Source organism: Bufo gargarizans, chromosome 2 (genome assembly GCF_014858855.1).
Source record: "Bufo gargarizans isolate SCDJY-AF-19 chromosome 2, ASM1485885v1, whole genome shotgun sequence".
Classification (NCBI taxonomy): Eukaryota; Metazoa; Chordata; class Amphibia; order Anura; family Bufonidae; genus Bufo; species Bufo gargarizans.
In genome coordinates this window covers 587,120,590-587,140,783 of record NC_058081.1, presented here as the reverse complement: position 1 = coordinate 587,140,783, position 20,194 = coordinate 587,120,590, and the positions used below count along the sequence as shown (strand labels likewise).

Genomic DNA, 20,194 nt, shown 5'->3' with positions numbered 1-20,194 from the left:
GCAGAATCGACAGCTTATCTGTTCCCCCCCCCTGACCATAGAAAACTCTACCATGGGAGTGCAACGGGCGGCCTCCCCCAGAGCCCTCTGTATATAAACGTGTCCTAACTGTAGGAATGCCGAGTGGTATAGTGCGGCCTAAAATGTCTCTCTATGTGTGTCACGGTGCTCCTACTTGGATACTGCTGGACCCCAGGCTTTGGCTCCGAAGCAATACATAGGGGGAATGATTGAGGGATTTGAAGAAATAACTTGAGTCCACACCTTGAGATGAAGTTGAATGCCAGCTTTACTTGGGTAAACGTTTCTCCAAACAGTTTCAGGTTTTGTCTTGGTCCCAGCAGGCTTTAGCATTAAACTGGCAGGCAAACTCAACTCTGTATATAGTTATCTTATATATCTTATTCTCACTCTGCTGCACTGACAGGTTGGCTGTATAACTCATCTTCTTCTGTAGGCTGCCCTTCTTCTCTGTAGTCCTGAGCTTTAGGCTTTGGCCTCCATGGCCAGCAGAGCTTAAGGTGCTCTGCCTTCCCCTAGCTGGGGGTACACTAGACCTAATTCTAACTGGTCCACACCCTTCCTGAAGTAAGTAGGACAAGCCCACTTCTCTCCAGAGGGGGGGTTAGAAAGGAATGAAAAGTTTCATTCTATCTAAGTACAGCTCTGCCGTGTTTGCTGCCACCTGCTGGTGAACCAGGCATATTACATGAAATAAGCAGTTGCATAACAATAATAGGAATGCACATGGTAGAGGACCTGGACAAAATACATAGATGGCATTGGTGTTAGCCCATAAAGACAGTAGCAGGGAGCAGTAGTGGTAACACCACTCTGGGGTGTTACAGAAGTCAATAGTGTCTACTCCTGTCAATTGTGTCTATGGCCCATGTAGCAGATATCAAAAGACAGGAAGCTGATCTCAAAAGACTCGGACATACCCTCTTCTTCCCCCACTCAGCCCCTCTGACGTGAGTATCAGAGCAGAAATGCTCCGATGCTCTCCTTTGCCCTGCACTGAATCACGCAGGACAAATACTTTTTGGGGAGATCTGGTGATGTAACAGGCTCTCCATGGGTGGAGGTTTGCACCTAGCAGTGAGCCCGGTGACATCACTGTAAAACGTCTACGGCAGCAGTAAAGCCCGCACATCAGTGCCGGTGACGTTACTGGCAACACAACACTGCTAGGCAGAAGCCTCCGCCTAGCAGTGCAAAAATGTAAACAGTGATTCAGCGCAGCGCAAGGGAGAGCATCGGAGCATGAAATATTCCTTTGCTCATATTAGAGGGGGGCTGCCTGGGCGAAAAATTTAGTCAATGTAAAAATTGCTGAATTCTAAACTTTATTTTTTTATATGACATAGAAAAATAAAAAAATTCCCTAAAAATTCTAAAAATAATGTTTGACATAAAAATGTGATTTAAACAATAGGTCATTTTTGATGACACATTCCCTTTAATGATAGCAGCAGCAGTAAAGCTGCTCTTAATAATGGATTGTTGTAAGACTCAATTGTAAGCCACTTTATGTTCACCAGTGTAGTTACTGGTCGCATCTGGGCTAATTCTGTCCAGTTTTGGGCTGTGTCTGTAGCAGCAGAACAGATGTTTTCTGGTCGGTTTACAATCTTCATTTATCTTAAATTTCCTAGGAAGCGGATACTGATGATAACCAAGGAACACTTGGCTTTGATGAGTTCTGTGCATTCTACAAGATGATGTCGACAAGGCGGGATCTCTACCTACTGATGCTCACGTACAGCAATCACAAGGACCACCTAGATCCAGATGACCTGAAGAGATTCCTAGAAGCGGAACAGAAGGTAAGTCATTTCATATTTTGTTGTCAGTAATATTCATAAAAGAACATGACTGCAATATCACAAGGCTTTCGTTTTCTCCCACCCCAAATGATTAAACTGGAGAACCAGGGGATGCCCTCTCTTTCTGGATTGCTCAAGCTGTCAGACTTGTCTGTGTTGCCATGGTAACAGACAACAAGACGCTGTGTAGTCAGATCCTGTAGTCCTTTCACCTTTCTGTCTCCTACATATTTTTTTTTTACTAATATTAATTCTCATGAAGTTCGGTAGAGGACAGAGGGAAGAGTATGATCACAGAATGGTACTACCGATGTTGGAGATTTAAATTTTTTTTATTTTTTTAATGTTTCATTAAAGCAATAAAAATGAAATAAATTATTAATATTATAATTATCCCATAAAAGCCAGTGCCAGGTCTGGTCAGAGGTAAATGGGTTTATCTGCTTGAAAGAAATTAAGCATTCATTTCTTACAGTTGATTTGTTTTTATAGACAAGTGACCCCAATCTCTGGCTCTCCAGCTGTCGGAAAATTACAACCCCCATCATTTGTAGTACCACAACTGCTCGTAAGACAAAGGTTTGGAGGCAGAACTGTACACAAGAGCATGTTGTGTAAAAAAAAGAAAAAAAAAAAGTGTGTATTTACTGTGTGTGTATGTGTGTGTGTGTATGTGTATATATATATATATATATATATATATGCGTGTGTGTGTGTGTGTGTACACACACACGCATAACTACCTACCTACATCCCGCTGAGGGATCAATTAATTTGACTACCTGGTTTCTAATAGTATATGTCACAAAATAATCATTGTAACATCCTGAATAAGTCACCAAAATAAGCCAATAAAATATCTATTTTCACCCGTCAGCAGAGAATATTTCTGATAAATACATAAAAAATGAAATCTATTACATGGCCAGCGTAATGCGTGTTCCATCACTGAGGCGGTTACATTTTTGTGGAGAGCTGTAATTGCATTTTTCCTTTCTCTGTAAAAAGCGCTCCAGCCAACATTTTCCACAGTTTCATTTGATTGAAGTCGACGTTTCACTGTAGGATTTCAAGCATAGGAACAGAAATGGGAAACAAAATGATAAAAGTTTTGCTTCATCGTAGATGACAATGTCTGGTACTCCGCTGAGAAAACACGGGCTCCATGGACAACCTTTTTTCACTTAATAGAAACTTTTTACAGAAACTTTTTTTTTGTGTGCAGAGTTCACTTCTGTTCTGGTCATAGCAAGGGCTAATCTCCTTATCAATAGTTCCCATCGTGAGAGATTAAAACTGTAAAATGGACTTCTTCAGTCAACGATGTGCTGCCTGCCTCGAGAGACACTTCAGCAGATATTTTTCCTCTGATGGCATCTCCTAGAAATAAACCTGAATGTTATTACTATGTAACGAAGGCAGTCGGCACTCCTCTCCAGGGATCCCGGTTCTCGCGTCAGGGCAGGACAACCCACTTGAAGCTCAGTAAAAAAGACCGGCACTCGGATTCTTGTTGAAAGCAACGTTCGCTTTATTCAGGCATGGAGGAGTGGAACACAGAAGCGACACGTGTTTCGGCTCAAATGCGAGTGAGTCTCTACAGAACACAAATTTAAATAGTGCGCCAGCCTTGGCGTGAAAGCGTGTTGACTTCACATCACCATAACAACAGAGGTATACAAAACATTGATTGCAACAATTACAGACATAGTTACTTAACGGATCAAACGCAGCAATTCCAAACAATGTTGCAACATAATTTCAATGCAAATAAACATTTAATTGATACTTGTAGCTTTAAGTAGAATAAGCTGTGGGAAACTAACAGGCAGCATAGAGAAATATCAAAATAATTACCCTGATTCGTTTATCACATACAGGTTACAGGATAGTTTAGCGACATCCATCCTTGTCATTTTTTCTGTGACTTAATCAAAAAGATTTTTGATATATATATGAAATACAGTAAACCATTACTGTCTATCAGAAAAACATAAATTAATCTAACAAAATGCCCTCAATTCATATTCTCGATTGAGACCTCTCGGTTCAAGAGTTTGCAAAGTGTGAATCCAAAAACTTTCCCGTTTTTTAAGTATCAGCAACCTATACGGGTGGCAGCACCTGCTCAATGATCTGAAATCTAAGTTGTGAAACATTGTGAGCGCATCTATCAAAGTGGAAAGGGATTGGCAACATCAGATTTTTCTTACGTATAGTGGCTTTATGGTTACTGAACCTGTCTTTCATTTCTGGTAGATGTCTCACCAATGTACACAAGGGCACTTTAACAGATATACAACATAGTTGCTGTCACAGGTAAAAAAAAGCCCTGAACAGGAAATTTTTTACCAGTGTGTGGATGGGAAAAGGATTCACCCTTGATAACTGCCGAACAATGAACACACTGCAAACAGGGAAAAGTGCCCTTCTTTGGTGTGGAAAGGAAAAGTTGACGTGGCATATTCATGGTGCCACCTATGTCTGCTTTAACAATAGTATCTCTAATGTTTTTAGTTCTCTTATAACAGATCATAGGTACATCATGAAATTCGCTGATGTCTGGGTAGGCTGCACGCATAATTCCCCAATGTTTGAGTGTTATTACTGATGTTCTAAAGCAGACATTCCCAGTCTTTTGTATATTGCAAGCTACTTTTCAATAAAACAAATGATAGTGTTGACCCTAAATCCTAAAGGGGTTATCCCATGAAATTTTGGTCCACCTTCTACTGCATTCAGTGGTGAATAGACATGATGAATACCTTCATGGCTATCAGTGCCAGTGTAGAGATCTCGGAACAGGTGAAGCGGTCCAGAGACCTTTCATTCATCCCTACTTCTAAATACCTAGAAATATATACAGCAGCTATATCTCTCTAGAGAGTAGAGAAGGAAATGACATTACATGCTATAGTGCAATGTATTAGTGCAATTGATGCGGCTGTGTGTAAGGTACTATTTCCATGTACAGGAGAGTAAGGGGTTATTAGGAGCTAACAGCACTGCACTCCTGGGAAATGCAGAGGCTTGACTTTCTCATGTGATGAGCTGCATAGTTACATAGTTAATACTGTTGAAAAAAGACAAAAGTCCATCAAGTTCAACCAAAGGATAGGTGGGGATGGCAATCCCAGAAGGAGGTCCAACCATGGGGATTAAACAGTCCAGAATTGCAGAGGGGTGAGTAAAAAACGCAAAGACTGAAAAATACACTGGACAGCAGTGTTTTTTGGATAGATATAGGGAAAAAAAATGGTGAACACTACTCTAGATTTAGGTCATGTCATAACCCCTTTATAAGTGAAAACATCCAGTATGCATTTAACCCTTTAAGGACTTAGGGCATACCTGTATACCCTGTTCCCTAGTCCTCAATCGCGATTGCGGCGCAGAGTTAATTGTGACAGGGTGCCCGCTGAAATCAATTCAGACCTGCAGTTTGCGGCTTTTACCTTATCCGGCGGGCGGCGGTGCCATCGGGCCCCCATGCGGCTGTAGGGGGCACCCGATGGCATGGAAGGCAGCGCAATGTCTAAGGAAGGCATCGCGCTGCCTTCCGGTGACGAGCCTGTGAGATCCAGCCCCCTGGATCTCACAGGCTGGAAGCTGTATGAGTAATACACACAGTATTACTCATACAGCCAATTCATTCCAATACAGAAGTATTGGAATGCATTGTAAAAGGAATTAGACCCCCAAAAGTTCAAGTCCCAAAGTGGGACAAAAAATAGTTAAAATAGGTTGAAAAAATAAAGTTTCCCCCCCCCCAAAAAATTAAAAGTTTCAAGTAAAAATAAACAAAAATGTCATTTTCCCCAAATAAAGATAAAACAAATTGGTAAAAAATAGGGGAGGAAAAAAAAGTATACATATTAGGTATCGCCGCGTCCGTATCGACCGGCTCTATAAACATATCACATGACCTAACCCCTCAGATGAACACCATAAAAAATAAAAACTGTGCTAAATAAACAATTTTTTGTCACCTTGCATCACAAAAAGTGTAATAGCAAGCGATCAAAAAGTCATATGCACCCCAAAATAGTGCCAATCAAACCGTCATCTCATCCCGCAAAAAATGAGACCCTACCTAAGATAATCGCCCAAAACCTAAACTATGGCTCTCATACTATGGAGACACTAAAATATGATTTTTTTGTTTGTTTCAAAAATGATATTATTGTGTAAAACTTACATAAATAAAAAAAGTATACATATTAGGTATCGCAGCGTCCGTAATAACTTGCTCTATAAAAAATATCACATGACCTAACCCTTCAGGTTAATACCGTAAAAAAATAAAAATAAAAAATGTGTAAAAAAAGCTATTTTTGTCACATTACATCACAAAAAGTATAATAGCAAGCGATAAATAAGTCACACGCACCCCAAAATAGTGCCAATAAAACATCATCTCATCCCGCAAAAATTATACCCTACCCAAGGTAATCGCCCAAAAACGGAAAAAATTATGGCTCTCAGACTATGGAAACACTAAAACATGATTTTTTTTGTTTCAAAATAAGAAATTATTTTGTAAAACTTACATAAATAAAAAAAAAGTATACATATTCGGTATCGCCGCATCTGTGACAACCTGGTCTATAAAAATATCACATGATCTAAACTGTCAGCTATTTCTTGTTACCTTGCCTCACAAAAAGTGTAATATAGAGCAACCAAAAATCATATGTACCCTAAACTAGTACCAACAAAACTGCCACCCTATCCCGTAGTTTCTAAAATGGGGTCACTTTTTTGGAGTTTCTACTCTACGGGTGCATCAGGGGGGCTTCAAATGGGACATGGTGTCAAAAAAAACAGTCCAGCAAAATCTGCCTTCCAAAAACCGTATGGCATTCCTTTCCTTCTGCACCCTGCCGTGTGCCCGTACTGCAGTTTACAACCACATATGGGGTGTTTCTGTAAACTACAGAATCAGGGCCATAAATATTGAGTTTTGTTTGGCTGTTAACCTGTTAACCCTTGCTTTGTTACTGTTAAAAATTGATAAAAATGGATAATTTGCAAAAAAATTGAAATTCAGAAATTTCATCTCCATTTGCCAATAACTCTTGTGGAACACCTAAAGGGTTAACAACGTTTGTAAAATCAGTTTTGAATACCTTGAGGGGTGTAGTTTCTTAGATGGGGTCACTTTTATGGAGTTTCTTCTTTAGGGGTGCATCAGGGGGGCTTTAAATGGGACATGGTGTCAAAAAAACCAGTCCAGCAAAACCTGCCTTCCAAAAACCTTCCATTGGTTCAGGAACAGCCCCTAAAGCAGAGGTGGACCATGAGACACCTTCCTCATACGTAGGGTGCATTCACATGACCATATTTATTTTACAGTCTGCAAAACGTGGATCTGCAAGAAATACAGATGACATCTGTGTGACGTCTGTATTGTATCTGTTTTTTTATGAATGGGTCCGCATACAATCGGCAAAAATATGGATGGAGTGCAGACCAAAAATATGGTTGTGTAAATGGGGCCTAACAAAGCCTATTCTTGTCCTCAAAATGGACAAGCGTAGGACATGTTCTATCTTTTTTGCAGGACCGCGGAGCAGACATATGGATGCAGACAGCACCCTGTGTTCTGTCTGCATTTTTTGCAGCCCCATTGAAATGAATGGGTCCGCATAAAAGCCACAAAAACTGTGGAACAGATGTGGACCAAAAATACAGTGAATGTGGCCTTAGGGTGCATTTGCATGATCAAATGGATTCTGTAGTCTGCAAAATGCAGATCCACAAAAAATACACATGACTTTCGTGTTGAATCCATATTTTAGTTTTTTTTTGAGGCCCTATTGTGACAATGACTATTCTGGTCAAGAAAATAAGGGAGTACTAAAGTGTGTAGTATTTGTCCCTGCTTTGTTTTCTACTCACGAATACATGTCCATATTGGTCAAGATAGAAAAGTTCCTCTACTGGGAAAAAAGATCTCTCTGGGTTTCAGGAGAAACCAAAAAAATTTATTTCGAAAGGGACAATCTGATGGTCATGGCTTACTAAATTTCTAGGTAGATAAAAATGATTCACAACACATACAGGGAGGGGCCACCCAAATATCACCAATTATTTTCTACTGGGCAACATTATAAAACCCCTAATGAAAATTTTGGAAGAGGTATGGGTGGCAGCCTAGCTTTCCACTGGCAATTACATCAGCTAGAAGCGAGCACCACCCTTCATATCGGTCTACCTTGGATGAACTTATCCAATAACTTGACTTCCTCCATATTTTTTCTTGCCATTAATGCTGTGATGAGGTTTCTATGTTATTTACCAAGCCTAATAATGGAACAAAGGTGTTGGGGTTCATAACATTTTCCATCTCTCCTATGGTGGCAATCCAGAATCTGTCACGCCGTGATGGAGGCGACAAGGAAATCCAATTATTTCTTCAAAAGTGATTACTATAGTGGAACTACTTGTCGAGTAGTTAGCCTGACTTCAGCACCACTTAGCATTACACGTGTGTCTGCTATAGTTGGCAAATGCTTCTTTTTAATCACAGCTGTGGTACAAAAGGCTTTTCAGACGACTTGATTTGAAATCTCTCTGTAGGGACGCTGCCTTTGTAAGGTTATTAAGTACACATAAAATTTTATCTTGGCTCAGTTTATTTTTGTGATGGTAGTAAAAAAAAAAAATATCAGTATCAAGTACATGCAAACCGTCTTTTGTTTCTTGTCAATTTTTATCATTAAACTTGCTTGATTAGGAATTAACAAAAATAATTAAAATGTAATTTTTTTTTCTATGCATAGAAAGTCATTCAGTCAATAAAAGATGACAAAAATGTATTTTATAACCCATTACAATGCATTGTGTGGAAATACTATAATTTCCTCTTCAATTAAAACAGCCTATTAAGTTGCTTAAAGAGAGTCTGTCACTTTTCCCAAGCACTATTACGAGCAGTACTACATGACTTGTGCTGCTGGCACGGACTCAAGATCACTAATTAAGATGCTGATACTCACCCTAATTCACCCCACTGTCGCAAATCACCTGCAGAATACAATGAGAGGACTTCGGGGCTCACGCACGGAAATCCTCTCCATTCCCAAAATAGTGCGCTATAGGCTAAAAAAGACCCCACCATGTAATACTACTTTTCCTTTGTGGTGGCTACTGTATATGCAGCAGGCCCCTGAGGAGCCAGAGCAGAGTATGAGAGTGGTAGTAGCTCTGAGGATGATGTGTCACGGTGTAGTGCCAGTCTCTCAGGCCATCGCTCCTTAGCATCAGTGCAGTAAAGTAGGGGCACCATGTGTTTCCTAGGGGATCTCCCAGGCTGTGGGCTTCCTGCTTGATGGTGGTTCGGGGGTGCCTTTGATGTTAAATTCCATGTGGGTGTCATACAATTATGTTAATGGTCAGCGTGTGGTGTTATAGGAGCCAGCAACCAGGCCAGGTTTAACAAGCAAACCTTCTTCTTTCCAGTGTGCAGAATGGTATTTGTAGTACATCCAATAATAATAATCTGTACACAGTGGAAGTTCTTTTCCAGATGAGATTGCATGGGTTAGGCAATGCTGGAAACTATGGCCCGCTTTACACACTCTCTTGCTAAAGTCTCTACCTCTAGAAACGGAGCCTGGTGACTAAATAATAGCAACATGTCTGCAATTTACATGGTGACAAGTCATTTCTGAAGTGTGTAGGGTGTCTAAACATGTTTTGCCTCCATGGCAGAAGGATCTGGAAAGCTTTATGCATGTTATCTTGCTGAGTGACTTGTTTGGTCATGCAGAGTTTATCTTGTCTTTCTCACTTTCTTCTAAGGAGCTGACAGAGATACAAGTGGCTCCAGGGATTAGACCTGTAGACCTTAAGGAGAGGAGCACATAGTCTGCCCTCTACCTCCAACTCACTAGAATCCCCTAGAACTCTCAAGCTAGGGCATTGGGTTAGCCACATCCTCAGTTCCTTTAAATGCTGGAAACACAACGAAGACAGACTATGTTGGTAAATGTTCAGTGTTGATTATGAATACACAGCCATTCACGACCATCACAGCGCCGGTAGCCAGCACGCAACAGTGCGGCTGTTATGTTGTTTAAAGGCATTACTCTAGTTAAATCACTCCTGATGACACGTGGTGCACCTGGGCTTTGAGCTTATGTAAACTGTAGACATAGCTCACTAGGCAGGGCAAGTTTCAGTGAGCTTCTGTATTTGCCTTGGCATTGGCTCACAAAGCAGGGCTCTTTTTTTATATTCAGTGGATACTGTCCCTTTGGGGGTTTTATTCCACCTACAGACTTATGGTTCCGTTGACCCACTACCTCATGTATATGCAGGAGTGGTTTACTGCCCCACATGTATGATTCATCAGCTGAGTGTACACGCTGTATACACAGGCAGTCTCGTTTAGCTTCTCACAAGACTAGTCGCTCCTCCTATCTAGTTTATAACGTATCTGCATCGGAGCAGGATATTATACTAGCTACTAATCCTTGCCCTCTTGCCTCTGCCGCTAGTGAGACTTTTTCTAGCCCCTGTTTTTGTAGTCCTGCATGTGCCATCATACACAGGCATCTTTTTCCAGGCTTCCTCACATGTAGATGGTCATTTACTTTCCCCTCTCTATAGTGGGTATCGCTTGGTAGCCTGATTTTTAACCCTTTTTTGATCTATACTTACCCCATTTTTAACCAAGTACTCTAATAACCTTTATTATTTTCTTTTCAACGTTCTATCAGGCTGTGTATTCCTATGAATGCTGGGCCAGGATTATTAACTCTGGCCATTTCTACCTCATGCAAAGACATTCGCAGAATGCATTACATTACATAAGAGAAGGGCATAACATGGCGTAATATGAAGTTACATTACCAACAATTGCAGATACCCCATGTACTGCACATGGAAATGCATAACTGGAAACTTCCCAGGCAAAGCTAGAAATTTGCCTAAGTTATAAAAACCCACAGCTGATTGCTGCTGCAGCAGCCGCCATCTAAAAGGAGGAATCAATATTAAAATCCTGGAAAAACCCTTTATTCTCAATAAAAAATGTAAGAAAATCCTCTTTTTAGATTCAAGCTGATGCTTTGATCATTTGATCGATGCACAGCTAGTTCCTCATACCCTTTTCAAAAACAGCTGGCATTATGTGGTAAACTGCCATCAGTGGCCTCTACTGGGGAAATGTAGAATTGCATGATGCCCATTTTTTGTTAGCGCCTTACCATATTGGCATATATAATATATATAGCATAATGCGGAGTATAGGCAGAGGATGTCTTTGAGACCACCAGTACACCAAGAAGTTTGGTACCGCTAAGTAATTAAACTTGTGAAAGAACAAAATCAAACCAAATTGACATAACTAATAGTTTGTTTCTGTAGAAAAACAAGCTTCTGTGAGAAGGGTTAGACAGGAGAGGTTGACATTCGGCAATGTAGTACAAGCATTGTTTGTTCTAATGCTGATAATTTCCTAAAATCGGCTGGAAAGTTGTCAACCATCAATCATCGGGAAAATTTGTTGAAAGATGAGGAAAGAAATCAAGTAAGATGACGCTACGTGATTGGGTGTGATATTTGGGAGATAGCTAGAGGGAGTGTTCTTTAATCTGATCCATTGAAGCATGTCAGTCTTAGCATAATGATATCGGCAAGGGAATCTTTTACAAGATGTTTTTTAACGGCACAATCTTGTATTGCGTTTGGATATTTATGATGTTTTCAAAATGAATGACTGACTAAGTTTTACATGTAGATAAAAGGTGCAGCCAACTCATAGAGGCCTTCATAATGCTTATAAACGTAAATGGGAGTTTTCTACTACGATGTCAGTCAGAACAAAAGGGGATGTCCAAGTCCAACAAACATTCAGACAGCTCCTGTAAGAGGAGATAGTTGGCCCCTCTTCTCCCCTGCTTCTTCCAATGCTGCGCTCTGCTCCTCCCTGCCACTGATGTCATCTTCCTGGCTGCAGCGGCGATGTTCTGTGCACACATGTCATCATGCAGCCAATCACTGGCCTCAGCAGTACACAGGACATCACTCATGAGGGCAGTGATTGGCTGCAGAGGTGACCTGTGTGCACAGAATGTCACCACTGCAGCCAACAAAACAAACAGCAGTGGGAAGGACTGGCGCAACATGGAAGAAGCAGGGGGAAGTAAAGAAGGTAAGTATATAGGGAAATTCCTAATTCAGAACTTCAATAAGATTTTCCTGAGCAGACTGTGGCTACAAAGGGCATGTCCTACTCTGGAGGATAGGTGCATCTGTGTATCACATAGACTCTCCATTCTTTTCAATGGACACTGTGTAATACTTCATTTCCCCTGTGATGGTGCTGCTAGAGAATTGCGGTCTGGTTCCATCACAAATTACAGATGAACGCTGGGAGTTTCAGCAGTGGGACACCCTGCAATGAAGTTATTTTTTGGTGGAATTTTCAAAAAAAAAAAACTGGTTCCATCAGGGGACAATACCATACATGTGAACCTAGATCTCAACTAAAAAACACCATTACCCCTTATTCTCAAGATTTAGGAATGTCCTATTCACTAGTGATCAATCTGTAATTAGGGTTGTCTTATTAGCTTATATAAAAGTGTATTGGTGTAACCTAACTAAAGAAGAATTTCATTAAAAACTATAGGTGTCTGGTGTTAACTTGATATACCCATTCCACCTAGTCTAAACTAGTTCAACTTGCAGTACTCAGGTCCTGCCTAGTAAATGAAATCCATCACATAATTGAACCTCCCTTAAAATGTTAATACAAGGCACTTACTAATGTATTGTGATTGTCCATATTGCCTCCTTTGCTGGCTGGATTCATTTTTCCATCACATTATACACTGCTCAATTCCATGGTTACAGACCGCCCTGCAATTCATCAGCGGTGGCTGTGCTTGCACACTATAGGAAAAAGCTTTGGCCTCTCTGGTGGCCAGAACCGTGGGAATGCACATAGGCTAGTGCTGTTTCCTATAGTGTGCAAGCATGACCACCACTGCTGGATTGCAAGGTGGTAGTAACCATGTAAACGAACAGTGTATAATGTGATGGAAAAATGGATCAAGCCAGCAAAGGAGGCAATATGGATAATAACAATACATTAGTAAGTGGCTTGTATTTAACTTCCTGTACATATTAAATGCTATTTGCTGAAGTGAGAGAACCCTTTAAAGGCTTTGTTTAGTTCAACAAATTTAAAAAAACATCTGAACAGCGTAAAATAATAAGTCCTAAACACGGATTCCCTTACTGCTTCCGTTCCGCCGCTTCACAGTCCTTCAGTCATTTTCTGTGTGTTGTGGGTGGCCACATAGTGTCAGAATGGAAGTGGTGGGAGATTGGTTAAGTGACTATCACGTATTTCGTTATTTTACAATGTCCTGAGCCTTAAACAAAATAATAATAATTGGCGGGCCATAACAGTTTGAAGTGTAACTCACAAAAGGAACGAAGACAACTCCTTTCCATATGTAATATGGGTGTCATGTTGAGCTCCATCCAATCATGAGAACCTCTTCTATAATCCAGAGTGAAGAGCCACAAACAATGAGTTCCTCTAGTTCTGGCAGATCAGGCCTTCCCATGGTTGATCTGTTCATTCATTCAGCTTCTGCCCACAATTTTGGAACCTGTAACAATCCACCGATGACCAGACCAGCTTTGCTCTGATGAGGACTAAGCATTTTTTTAATACATTTCCTGAGAATTGATGGATTTAAAATTGGGGGTCCCTACAAAATGATTTGTTTAACATGTAGATGGTATTCAAAAGTAAGTTCAATCAAGATGTTTTGTGTAATTCTTCTTAAAAATGTTAAAGCTCTATGCACAGATTTCTCTTGATCCTATGTGGTTTTGCTTGGAAGAAGAACCAGAGATATTAAGGCCATAAGTGCAGATGTTGGGCTTGTATTATTCATTGGTCAGCACAATGTATAACCTGCTATCAGAGAGGCCATTAAAGTCAATAGGATAACATTAAACAGGTCCAGGGAACGCAGAGCCTCCGTGCTGGTTCAAATATTCATGTACTAGACTTAGAACCATCCTCCACATTTATATGAAATCATTACACTGCTTCGCCATTTACCCTAGCAACAACATCGGTGAATTTTAATGAGGTTCTGGGAATACAGACTTGTGGCTAATAGGTTTGCAGATGCCAAGTTATCTAAATTGGAAGTTTTCAGTGCTTAGTTGATAAGACATTTCATGTTTGTCAATTATGTATAGATTCATTTTTTTCATTTAATGAGCGTAGACACCTAATGTTTTCAGATGGATGTGATCTAAACACTGAATATGTAAAATGAATGAAATTAAGAATTCATAGTCAATACCAACCAAAACAAAAATTAAGGAATAAATGGGATTTTTAAAGCATTTCACAGCATAGTATTAATAAATCTTGTTCATGGGTTTCTAGTCTGCACAGTGTTTTATTTGCTAGGGCAACAACTTGAGCTCCATAGTTGCTTAGAAATATCCTAAATTGGGTAAGGAGGTTGCAAATATAGTCTGCCATTACTGAGGTTATGGAGATGTGTCTTTGGTCACCCCAGATGCATAAATAGGCCTTATTTTACGCAAGGCAAAGAATCACTTTGCGACACAAGCCCCTTATCTAAGTACCTGTCCTTGAACCAAGACAGAGTGGATTGTTGGTGTCCCCTGGTACCCAGGCCAGCACCATACCATTCCCTACCCTAACTACACCACTAGGTCATTCAGACCTCGCTTGTATACAATATTCTATCCAGGGTCAGACTGGTCCACCAGAGAACCAGAGGGTCCTCCTGTGGCTCAGGCTCCATTGCCATAAAAAGCCTGAAAAGACCAAAAAAATGCAATTGGCAGTCTGTGGAGACAGTAGATTGTCACTAGAGTCTATTTCTTTCATTCAAAACTGGTTAGACTTTATTGATATAGGTTCCCAAGAGTAATTTCCTCTGGTGGGCCCAATGAACCCCAGTCTGACATTGATTACATCGGCACCCCCCTGCTCTTTTTTTTTTCCCCTGCTGTCTTGCGTATGGTACTCACTCCATGTGTCTTCTGAGCCAGCTTGGTGGAGACACTAAGGCCTCATGCAGCGCACTGCCGTTGCCCAATGTGCCAGCTCCGGCTGTGTGCACACAATATCATGGATGTGGATCCATTCACTTGAATGGGTCCACAATCCGAAAGGTGCGGTGTGGAACGGAGGCGCAGAACCCTACGGAACGGAAAGATCACAGACCCATTCAACTTGAATGGGTCTGGATCTGTCTGCGGAATACGCGCGGATGTTGCCCATGCATTAGGGACCACAAATTGCCCATCTGTGAGCATGAGCCCTAAGGTAGGACCACCTATATGACCATGAAAGTTAGTAGTGGAAAGTCCCTTTAACTAAGCTGCAAAAATCCATCAGCTTGAAACATATTAAATTAACCAGACTAGCAATCCTCATCTGTTTAATGTACTCAACATGTGGTCCCCTTTGGTCTCCTACCTCTACCTCATATCTATGTCTTTGTAATCCATCAGCAGTTTTTGGAGTTTTTTTTTTTCTTGCTAAGTGGCTTAAAGGGTCAAACAATTGTGCTTTTCTTGCTTTAGTAGCTCAATACAATAAGCGAATCCCTTAATCCTTCTGTACAAATCCTTTCTGGCAATCGTGCTTGAGTGCTGTTCATACTGATACCCCACAGGACTAATACCTTCAAAACAATATGACCTCCAGAGAACAGAACTTGGCTCTGCACTTTGTCACCCTCTGATCAGCAGCTATCAATGAGCAGTAATGGCTGCTGACCGCTATTGAACCTGACGCTGAATGACAATGTGACGAATCCTATTGAGCGATTACCAGCCCTCCGGCATTAGGTTACAGAATTGGATTGTCGTGTCTGATAATGGTTGATGGTACAGGCTTGTGAAATCAGATTATGCACTCTGGATTTATCTCTTTCCTTTTTTTGTTCTGCAGATGATGAATGTCACAAAAGAGTATTGTCTGGAGATCGTGGATAAATTCGAGCCTTGCCCAGAAAACAAAAAGGAAGGAGTCTTGGGGATTGATGGTATGTAAATCAGAGTATGGAAATGCACCTTTTCGTTAAAGCACCTAGTACTTGTATTCATCATTACCATAGGCTAGGACAACCTGTAGGTCACCAGATGGCGTGTAATTTATGCTCCCAGCATGCTTTTCTCCTTCAGTAGTATCCCAAATCTGACCATTACTAACTTCATGTGTTGAATGATACCGGAGTGTCTTTCATAGAAAGGTTGAAGGTAGAAACACACGTGGCTGTGCAGGTGGTCGAAGTATAGAAGCGAAAGTAGCTACAGCTTCTAGTAGATCACTCTAAGGTGACTGCGGGTCATTTGTTGTGGGGTTTTGCAAGTTTAGCCGCAAACCACGTAGATGTTAACAATAAACAATCGTAAAGCATTCAGTTTTCGTGATCTTTTAGAACATTGCTGCAGCTTATGGCCGTGTGCCTTCAGCCACATTGCGATTGCATCTTGATCTCCCGCTGGCTGCTCCATTTTTTGCTACCCTAATGTTGTTAGTGCTGTGACATAAGCAATTATGGAAAAAATGATCATCAGACCCATTGTAAAATACAGTACGTATAAAGTTTCCAATGGATGTGAGTGTTGTGGCTGCTGCTGCTCTGATTACCGTAATTAGAGGTTTGCATCAGATTTCCAAATGCGAACAAATAAAAGTCTCAAATGCAAAGTGCTGTTTTTTTTTTTTTTCGGTTTATATATTGGTACCTTAAAGGGGTATTCTGGTGTCATAAAATTGTTGACCTATCCTCAGGATAGCTCCTCAATTTCAGATGTTTGTCTGACTCTGGGCACCCTTGACAATCAGCTATTTAAAGGGGCTGCTGTACTTGTGCAGGATCTGCTGTCTCTTCAATATTTACCTGCGCGCCGTCTACAATGTAGAGGTGGTGCAGTGAAATTACAGCTGTTTGTCCCATACAAGTGGATGGGAGAGGAAGCTGTAATTTCACTTCGCGGCCGCTACAGTGTAGACGGCACGCAGGTAAATATTGAAGAGACGGCAGCTCTTGCACAATTGTTGAGAATCAGACCCTCACCAATCCGATGCTAATGACCTAGATACCAAGGATAGGTCTCCAATATCATGACGCTGGAATACTCTTTTTTAAAAGGGTTGTCCGGGACATTGAGTAAAATATCTAACATAAAGCAGCAGGGGTTAAGATAAAATACCAAAATAAGTCCACCTGCTCCAGTGCTCTTGTAGGTCTCTGTTCCTGCCCTGCAGTTATAATGTTGTGACCATCCACACGTGGCCACTGAAGCCAAACGGCAGACATTGATTGGCAGAGCAGCCTCTGGCAGCAAGGCATAGGACACCAGTGCAAGTGACCTAAATCTACTGCTTAGACATACAGTGAAATGATTCAATACTGTTATCCTTCAGCTACCACTAGAAACACCTTACTGCCCACTGAGTATATAATAAACTCAATAATAATAATATATGCTGTAATTTTGAAGCTCTCCCTAGTGGTAAATTTAAAACATGACATTCCTGTAGCTATGTCTATACAGGGAATTTGGAACTAAATGTCAGAGTAATAGAGCTCCAACTTATATAAAGATCTATTAAGCAATTTATCAGAACCTAAAAACAGTAGGATGGTAAAGTATATACATGTCACTTCATATTTAAATGTGTAGAGTGGTAATGTAAAGTTTTTTTCTATCATACTTTATTAGGAAATTAAGGTAAATTCTGCTAGGGGTCAGTCTTCAGTATCTAGTAAATGCTGGGGACAGATACCTATAAGAGTCTGAGGCAGGCTTCTCAGCGTGCCTCTCCTCTCCCTGCCCCAGCTGCTGGCTCCCTACCACTGCTTTGTATCTCTTATTTTACTAATAAAAATAATGGTATATGCTTCCATTCTGTAAGTCCTCTACTGCAAGCATTGATCGCTGAATCCCTACTCCTCTCCATCTTACAGGTCCTCTGTTTAGCAGAGAGGAGCAAAGCTGCACTGATCAGCACTGGCAATAAATACAGAGGGACGCAGTGCACTTGCTATTAGTGCAAGTCACTGAAGCTTTACTGTATTATCCTCATTGTGGTCATAGGATCCGCAGGTGTCATTCTTCTCTCTTTCTGCTGGACGAAATTATAAGAAGAGTAAGCTAACTGACCTTACTGAATGAGTCCCTGCTCCCTCCCTCTACAGAGCACCCGCCCTGAGAAGGGTGACCCCACTTATTAGCCCTGTTATGCCTTTGTTAGCCCCTATACTAAAAACAATGATTAAACCAGATTTGGCCCAGCTTTATTTATTGCCCAGATATGTTTCTGCTGTTGGATAACCCAGCGCCATCAGTGGGCTAGCTTAGAAAAAGCTAGTAGGGAGAATTGATACAGGGGCCAGCAGTATCTGCCATGGAATGTATGTTTCTTAACATGAGACGCATCCCATGGCAGATACTGTTAGCTGCTGTATCAATTCTCCCTACTAGCTTTATTTTATTATTTTTTTTTTTTAGCTAGCCCACTGATGATGCTGGGCAGAAATGGCTTCTTTGCTGCCCTTCCTGACATCAGGCCATCCTCCAAAAGCCTTCGCCTCACTTTGCATGCAGATGCACTCGCACCTTACTGCTGCCGTTCCTGAGCAAGCTCTCCACTTGTAGAAAACAAATCCCGTAGCTAGTCGCTTTAGAAGCCAGTCCTGGCACTTACTGGACTTGGGTTCCCTGAAGCCTTCTTCACAACAACTGAACCTCTCTTTCATTTTCTTGATCTGATGATTGGTTGAGTTAGATGCAATCTTACAAGCAGCAATGCCCTTGCCTATGAAGCCCTTTTGAGGCAAAGCGATGATGGCTCCAAGTGTTTCTTTGGAGGTAACCATGGTTAACAGAAGAAGTCAATGATTTCAAGCATCAACCCGCCACCCCCTTTTTGAGCAACCACTCTGCTCTTCTAATTCAACCAGCATGACAGAGTGATCTCTGCTGCCTTGTACTCACTAACACTTTCTGCTGAGCTAACAAAAAGATCTCTGGAATGTTAGCAGGCCATTTTGTGGCAGGGCTGAAAAGCAGCGAAAAAGAGGATTCTGCAATTACATTAGTTTTCCTGGCAAGGAAATTAATTGCAACTCATGTGATCACTCTTCATAACAATCTAGAGTTGATGCAAAGTGCCACCATAAAAACTGAAGCAGCAAGCTTTGTGAAAACTAAACTTTGTGTAATTCCCAAAACTTTTGGCCACGACCATAGAGCATAATTGGCACATTATAAAAATCTGAATATTGTTTTTTCAATTGATAGGAAAATACCTTGTAGTGCATTTATTCGTGCAACCTCCATAAGTGACTCACTACAACCAGTTTGTATGACCTGATAATGAGGCCCTTAATGCAATACATGGTGATGTCTACGACCATAATGATGGGATGTTATCATCAAAGTCTGATTTATAATATGGGACATCTTTGGATGTTCTTAGGAGTTTAAGATTTGGAAATCCTATAATTGGGAGTTAATTTGTCAGAATAACTAATCCAGTGATTGAATTACCTGATCTTAAAGAATAAAAGCTTAACAACCTTGATGTAATAATAATAGGCACAACTGATATAGTGGTAATACCTCTGTGTAATATGCGTCCCAATATTTCATATAGTTTGATGAATCAATATGTCATTCGCTTGTATACAGACAAGTTTATTTTCTCGTAGTTGGGGGAATTCATGCTCCAATTTTCTGGAAATTGTCAGCAGACATGCAACGTGCTTTAAAGGAGAATGCCCTCCCCATACATTGCTAATTAGTAGGGATGAGCGAACTCGAACTGTATAGTTCGGGTTCGTACCGAATTTTGGGGTGTCCGTGACACGGACCCGAACCCGGACATTTTCGTAAAAGTTCGGGTTCGGTGTTCGTCGCTTTCTTCGCGCTTTTGTGACGCTTTCTTGGCGCTTTTTGAAAGGCTGCAAAGCAGCCAATCAACAAGCGTCATACTACTTGCCCCAAGAGGCCATCACAGCCATGCCTACTATTGGCATGGCTGTGATTGGCCAGAGCACCATGTGACCCAGCCTCTATTTAAGCTGGAGTCACATAGCGCCGCCCGTCACTCTGCTCTGATTAGCGTAGGGAGAGGTTGCGGCTGCGACAGTAGGGCGAGATTAGGCAGATTAACTCCTCCAAAGGACTTGATTAACTGATCGATCTGCAGCTGTGGATCATTGAGCTGCTGATCCTCAATTGCTCACTGTTTTTAGGCTGCACAGACCGTTTGTCAGTCTCATTTTTCTGGGGTGATCGGCGGCCATTTTGTGTCTTGTGGTGCGCCAGCA

At 41.1% G+C, this 20,194-nt stretch overlaps 1 protein-coding gene across 1 annotated transcript in view; it reads left to right on the top strand.

Moving 5' to 3' along the window:
• PLCH2 (phospholipase C eta 2) overlaps window positions 1–20,194 on the top strand; it is a 730,017-nt gene that overhangs the window by 532,067 nt on the left and 177,756 nt on the right. The window contains exons 6-7 of the mRNA XM_044281842.1: window positions 1,656–1,826; window positions 15,802–15,895. Coding sequence (XP_044137777.1) covers window positions 1,656–1,826; window positions 15,802–15,895 — 265 coding nt within the window. The remainder of the gene's footprint in view (window positions 1–1,655; window positions 1,827–15,801; window positions 15,896–20,194) is intronic.